This window comes from Strigops habroptila, chromosome 6, assembly GCF_004027225.2.
Source record: "Strigops habroptila isolate Jane chromosome 6, bStrHab1.2.pri, whole genome shotgun sequence".
Classification (NCBI taxonomy): Eukaryota; Metazoa; Chordata; class Aves; order Psittaciformes; family Psittacidae; genus Strigops; species Strigops habroptila.
This window is the reverse complement of record NC_044282.2, coordinates 35,690,642-35,697,950: the sequence shown is the minus strand read 5'-3', so window position 1 is coordinate 35,697,950 and position 7,309 is coordinate 35,690,642. Positions and strand designations below refer to the sequence as shown.

The window sequence follows — 7,309 nt, the reverse complement described above, 5'->3', positions numbered from 1 at the left end:
TTGGTTCAGTGTAAAAGAAAGTATCTTTAGTCAAAGAGCAAAAGTCCTGTTTGTTAATGAAGTTTCTTCTGGGTTAATCTAATTAATACAGTATCCAAATTAAAAAAAAAATAATCCCCAAACAAAGCAACAAAACAGACAAACAAAAAACCCAAACAAACCAAACAACAAAACAACTAACTAACCTTCCTGTGAGTCCATTCCTTTTACTTGAAGGTCAGTTCTTAACAGTTTAAAAATAAAACTTCATAACATCCAGGAGCAGTAAAAGTTCATAGCAGTGCCTTGAGTAGCTTACAGGTTTTAACTGTGTGTTTTGATAGGTGTTCATGAGAAACAAGAAATTAAGAAAAAGAAAAATGAGAAAGGATCCTTTAGTGCAACACACCTGCCGGCTGTGCCAGCTTCCAAACCTTCTGCTGATCAGATAAGACAAAGTGTCAAGCAGTCTCTTAAGGAAATTCTGATGAAAAGGTAAAGATATATAATTAAATTATTAAATTACATTTGTAATTATTTTCTTTCGGAAGTCAGAGGAAAAAAAAATTATTTAAAAGCATTTGGTAATTTTTGCCCTTGTGTTCTCTCACAGATTGACAGACTCCAGTTTAAAGATTCCTGAGGAAAGAGCAGCAAAAGTTGCCACAAGGATTGAAAGAGAGCTGTTTTCTTTTTTTCGGGACACTGACTCAAAGTACAAGAACAAATACAGAAGTTTAATGTTCAATCTAAAAGATCCTAAAAATAATGTACGTATTATTTGTCTGTTGTGCTTTACAGAAATCCTTTATTTGCTGTAGATTAAAGTCTCCTATGTAGATACATTATTAATCCTTTAACAATTTATCATTTGGTTTTATTTTTTAGCTTTCCTCATCTCTGATGTTGTTTGCCTTGTGCACACTGTGTTCCCTGTGTTCTTTTTCATCTGTTCCCCATCATTAATTCTTCAACTCCTTCCTCTCAGAGTACTTCTTATGATGAGGTTTCAAAGTGTAGTAGATATAGCTTGCCTAATGTGTTTGTCTTTACCTCTGATCTGTTGTCTTGGTGTCCCTGCCTCCTTCCTCCTTCCCCCCACCTTTGCTGCTTACTGCACGCACTTTTGTTTCTGTCCTGTAGCTTGTTTCACTGTGCTTTTTCATACCCACATTTCTCAAGTTTGGTCTTCACTCTCTTTTATCCTTTCTGTGAGCCCATTATTCAGTATCATACTTCCTCAACTTCTGTGTTTTGTCCTTTTATCAGTAATTCTGATCAGGTTGCTTTGTCTGCAATATTTTACTGTTACAGTTAGCCAGCTGTAAATTATATGAGCAGGATAAGTTCTGTCACTGGCTTCTCTTTGCTCATGCTGCTAAATTATGTGAGGTTTTTTTTACCCTAGGAATTCAGTTCAGTCAGTCTAGAGGCAAAGACATCCTCTTAATACTTCCTTCTGCTTTGTAATACAGGGGAGTTACTGCTGCCATGGACATAAACTTACCTTCTTTTGTGGAACAACAGTTAATTATGTGCCTGATCATTGTGGTGTATAATGTAGACACAATCTGTTAGAATAAATGGAGCTCTGGAATTGGGCTTTTTGTGTTGTAAAATCTACTACAGCTTCCTACAGTGGGAGATAATTACAAAACCACAGTATCCGTATAGCTGTACAGAGTATGTTGTTTGTTGCTTCTCTGCTTTATTTCCAGCTGCAAGCTGTTTTTGTCTTGATAGCAATAGTAAAACTTTTCTTCTTTCTTCTAGATATTATTTAAGAAAGTACTGAAAGGAGAGGTTACTCCCGACCATCTAATTAAAATGAGCCCAGAAGAACTGGCTTCCAAAGAACTGGCTGCTTGGAGACAGAGAGAAAACAGACACGTAAGACTTGTCAGCTTACATGGTTTCTTGACTGCTTAAGCATATCTAACTTCTACGTACACTTAACCTGCAAACAGAAAGAACAGAATACATGTTGCAAAAAGCAACTCTGACTAATCAGGAAGATCTGTATAATTTATTTAATATTCAAAACCCAAAGAATTTGTTTGGACAGAAGTGAAAGAAGTATAGTAAATTCCTGAAAGGGGGAAACCATGTGTTTTCACTTGTGATGCAACTTTGTTGCTGCTTTCTCTTCCTTTCTTCTGTCTCAAGAGTGAAGGCTTCTTTGTCCTTATTTCCAACAAGATTTTAAAGCTCTAGCTGGAGCTTTATAGACACCAGTTTCTTAAAAAGGGAGAGAGATCTCTTTGGACAAACCATACAGAACTGGTGTTGTTTGTAACTTACGTACTGATGGAACATGACAATTCACACACCAAGAAGCAGACCTGAAGCTGGAAGCCCGCTGCCACTGTGAAAAGTCCAAAGGGGAAAAAAACACCCACACCTCTCAACCCCTAAAAACTCCAACAAAAATGAATAACAGCCCCTACCCCCAAAAAAACCTCGAACAAACAAGTTTGAAAAAACAAAAAACCCAAAACAAAACAAAACAAAAAACCCAAACGAAACACGCCACCAAAAAAACCCCAACAAAGTTTGCTAGATTAGTTTGAGCATTATTTTTCTTGAAACAGGAAGTCACACTATATCTATAGCTGTGTTAACAGCTTAGAAGGAGAAACAGGAATATGAGGAGCTATATTATTTTTATAGAACATGCTTTTTTCTTACTACCGTATTTATTGTGCAGTTAATCCAATTATAGTTAACTGCAGCTGCTCAGAAATGCCTGGTTTATAGTATCAAGTTTTCTAGTTTACAAAATCTGGATTTGTGTTGGCAAAATCTTTTGGTATTTATATGTTGCTTCGTAGAACTGAAAGGCACAAAATTTGGGTAGTGTTAACTGGCATGCATTTTGTGTTTGGGTTTTGTGGTGTGAGGAGTTGTGAGTTATATCAGATGTCTCCTGATTAAAAATTAATGAGTAGGTATTGTGACATAGAATAGCTGGAAATTCATCCTCTTTAATTCTCTGTGCTCAGAATGAAAGAATGTTTAATGATAACTGATGCAGTACAGTGGGATGCTGGTTTAGAGATTGCAGTTTGCATTGGAACATTAATTATTCCTTTTTTTTCCCATTTGTGTATTATTACTAGACCTGTCTATGAATCATGACAACTTTTTACCAGTTCCTATTCAAAACCAGTTGTTGAATTATTCTGTTAACTCACTGTTGTTCTGAGGGGATAGAAAAGCATGAAAAGCTTGTTTATTCTGTAGCTATCCAAAGCTCATCTTCTGTAATACATCTTTGTTACATTTACTTTTATAAACATTAATAAAATACTGAAAACAGAGCACACAAGACAATATTCCACTGCTGTGAGGAACAGCTTCAAAACAAAAGTGTATGCTGCTTGGAAATTACTGAAGGGTCCTAAATATTTCAGAGAAATACTTCAAAATTTCTAGAAGTTGAAACGGAATACAGTGTGTGAAACAAATAGCAATGTATCATTTGATGGTATTTTTCATTTTACTATTTAAGCAAGACTTTGAGACTGCTACTTACTGATCTTTTTTGAAGTTTCCCTAGTGTGTTCTAGAGTAACTGTAAGTATTTGGCAGACAGATAAAGCAATCATAGAATTCTGTTTCCTTATAAAACCAGGCTTAAAATACTGGGGACTGCTAACACAAACTGTTTCTGGCTTAAGAAGTATAACCGTGCTTTAAGAAGCAATTTTATAAATAATGGTTTATATTTGGTTTTTTGCAACAGAGCAAAGCAGTAGTACTGATCAGAATTAGCATATTCATTACCTTAAGAATACATTGAAATGTTTGGGATTTTTTGAGGCAGAGCGTTAGGTTTATGTACTAAAAAATGAGCTATTGAAAAATTACAGAAATGTGTGTCCTACGTTTTTCCTGTTATTATGGGAATAGAGTTGATGCATTTTTCTTCTTTAGCTATTGGAAATTCAGAATTGCTTATCTTCAATTTTTGCATCAAAAACCTGCTTTATAACTTGGTTAAATACAGGACCAATAAGGACTTGCTGCACTGTAGGTCAAGTTAAAATGGCTGCTTGTGCATTTGTTTTATGAAACTACTTGACACTTGCAAAGTAAGAATATATTATTTTTTCCCTAGGTGGTTTCGTAATTTTCTGTTGTTTTGTTTGGTATGGTATTATTTGTTTGTTTTCTGTGGTATTCCAAATTTTATTGTATAGAATTAAATATATGTAACTTCCCGTTTTTACAGACAATTGAAATGATTGAGAAAGAACAGAGGGAAGTTGAAAGAAGACCTATCACAAAAATTACTCACAAAGGAGAAATAGAAATTGAAAGTGAAACACCAATAAAAGAACAAGAGGAAGCCATGGAAATTCAGGTAGAAAAGAAATCATGACAACAAAGTGTATTCAGTTTATAGATAATATGGTTGTAAACTGGTTTGTTTATGATTTTGTTGCTTAGATCTGTGATTATATGTTAGATCTGATTTGAGTTTAATTTTTCTTTTATCCTTACTTACTTTCACTTCTGGGCCTGGTGGTTTTGTGTTTTAACACGTTGTGTCCATCATTGCATGATGAATTCTGGTAATAGTAGAAAGTATTCTAAATCTTACCTAAAAAATATTTAGGAATACCAATTCATTTTTTAATGGATTTATAGATTTTTGGGATAGCCTTTTAGGCTATACAGCTGAAGAGAGAGTTTTGTGTCTGACGGGAAGAACATGGCCATAACATATTAAAGCACTGTGAATAGCAATATTAGGAATATTAACAGAGGAAAAAAAGGCTGACAGAAATGTGTTTGACTTTTCTTAGGAACCCAATATGAAGTTGTTTGAGAAGTCAGAGGAAGCTGAAAAAGATAAAGAAGTAAATGAATCTTCATCTTCAGACACCACAAATCAACATAAAAATCATCTCTTCGATCTTAACTGCAAAATCTGTATAGGTAATTTTGAAAGCACATCAGAATAAATACATCATGCTTCTATAATGCTTTTCAATCATAAATCTTGGTGTACCTCAGGAATGTAAATAAATGTAGGGTTTTTTCACTAGTTTGCTGACAAAGATGTAGAAGCAGTGGTTTACTTCATAATTTACGAAAGAGACTATTAAAATGATAGGCTGTGGGCATAAACTTGTCTTCTATTAAAAAAAAAGACTTCAGAGAAAGAAATCCCTTTAATGGGTGTACATACTGTTGTTAATTCCTCTTTATCGTATCCCATTAGTGGCAATATTTGTGTATAATATTGTATAAATATGTATAAATTGTATAAAATTTATCTTTGTTTATGCTACCCCACTTCAATGGCAATATATAGTGGTTTTGATGCATCTTCCATGTCTTCAAAGGAAATCCTCTTTTGTTTCTTCAATAAAAAATGAAAGGCATTGCAATTCTTTCCCTCCAGGCCGAATGGCACCACCTACTGATGATCCTTCTGCGAAAAAAGTGAAAGTGTCCGTTGGAGTTGCACGGAAGCAATCAGACAATGAAGCAGAGAGCATTGCAGATGCGCTTTCTTCAACATCAAGTATCTTAGCTTCGGAATTACTGGAAGACAATAAGCAAGACTCATCAAAATCATTCACGCCTCTCCCAAAGTAATATAAAATGTAGAAACAGTATTTTTAAATGAAAGACATTGTTAATCTTGTTAAGATATTATGACTAAGGCCAATTTTTTAATGGCATTTCAGTAATCCATTTGTGTGCTTGAAGTTGTACACCTTTTTTTAGGAATGGGATTCTCTTTTGGAGTAAATGATGCTATGCATTTATATAAATAATACTTCATATATTGTTGTGATCATAAACTTCTAATTACCACATTGTCTTTTGCGGAAAAATAAGCTACCTTATGTTTTATGGTGCAAAAAGGCTTAAACAGGCACATGAGTTCATACTAAAATAGTCAGGATATAGATTTCATATTTTTCTGTTAAGGAACATAGTATGTACAGTTCTGCATTTGAATGAGTGTGTGTGTTTCTATATATAAGGCTAGGGAATTTGAGATTACTCTAAACAGAGCATTTACATTGATAAATCAGGCTAGTTTCAAACCCTAAAGCAACACGTTTCTAGAAATGACAGTTAACAGCAGCTTGTTTGATGTTTTGCCATATTTGCCTTCAGTTCTGTCTTCATTTTCTTCCACACTTTACTCTGCTACCCACTAAAGAGGAAATTGCAGTTTATGAGGCTGTTTTTCTCTGGTTTGAGGGAAGGTTTTCTAGAAAAACATTGACTCCGGGTTATTTAGAATTGACCAGAGTTTGTGCTGAAATTCTGCCCTTATCAGAACAGTGTGATCCTTTGCCGAGGACGGTGGACTTCTGCATAACTTGCTGAAGTTATTTTGCATAACTTGCTGAAGATTCAAAGAAGCAATTTCTAGTGTAGACAGAAAGAAATGTGCTGTGTTACTGTAACAGCATATCTGGTACTGCTCGGTGGCTAGCTCAAAACCCCGCTAATAGTGTGCCTAGGATACATCAATAATTAGGAGGAGGCGGTCACGGAAGCTGTGAAAGTAATGCGTGAGTGAGAAGAAATGAGGAGCCAGCTTGAGGGGCAAGGTTGGAGAAGGGGAATGCAGGCATTCGGGTGGTGGGCAGAGAATGTTGCAACAAAATGTGGGAACTAGGAAAGCAGGGTGAGGGTAGGCCAGCAGGCAGTATGTTGTTTTCTGTCCATTCTTAAAAGATACATTAGTGAACTAATGTGCTGCTTATCTGACTGTCCTTCCTGTGACTTATATCCACTCCACTGGAAGATGAGAAATATGGTTGTATGCCTTTCTCTTTTCATTGACCTTCAAGTATGCTTAACAGAAAAAGAAAATTCTTACTGACACATCATTTCTTCTAGAAAGAAAAATGATGATTTATATTATCTTGCGGGTTATATCATGTTGTAAACAAAGTGATTTTTGTTTGTCGTTTTTCAGGTCAGAAACACCTGGTACTGTGGAATGTGAAAGCCTGTTTCTGGCACGCCTGAATTTCATCTGGAAGGGTTTTATCAATATGCCTTCAGTGGCAAAGTTTGTTATTAAGGCTTATCCAGTTTCTGGCTCTTTTGAGTATTTAACAGAGGTATTTATATTTACTGCAAAGAATGAACAATTTATTAACTTTAGCAACCTGTTTACATTTTAGGCTAATAATAGTGTCATGATGAAAGGCAGTGAAGCGTGATCATTGTACTGAGTAAAGTGTTTGTGGGAGGACATAGGTTAGGGTATGAATTCGCAGGTGAAGTATTTTTCAGCTTGCCCTATGTGGACCCCAGGGTTCATCAAGGTTCAAGTTCTCTGGTGTAT

The 7,309-nt window shown here is 35.2% G+C and overlaps 1 protein-coding gene across 7 annotated transcripts in view; it reads left to right on the top strand.

The window, feature by feature from the left end:
* Positions 1 to 7,309, top strand: part of PHF3 (PHD finger protein 3) — a 53,079-nt gene that overhangs the window by 37,184 nt on the left and 8,586 nt on the right. For all 7 annotated transcript variants that reach the window (XM_030490422.1, XM_030490424.1, XM_030490423.1 and 4 more), the window contains 7 exons: positions 324 to 474; positions 593 to 749; positions 1,753 to 1,869; positions 4,214 to 4,345; positions 4,791 to 4,923; positions 5,393 to 5,585; positions 6,935 to 7,082. In XM_030490422.1, coding sequence (XP_030346282.1) covers positions 324 to 474; positions 593 to 749; positions 1,753 to 1,869; positions 4,214 to 4,345; positions 4,791 to 4,923; positions 5,393 to 5,585; positions 6,935 to 7,082 — 1,031 coding nt within the window. The remainder of the gene's footprint in view (positions 1 to 323; positions 475 to 592; positions 750 to 1,752; positions 1,870 to 4,213; positions 4,346 to 4,790; positions 4,924 to 5,392; positions 5,586 to 6,934; positions 7,083 to 7,309) is intronic.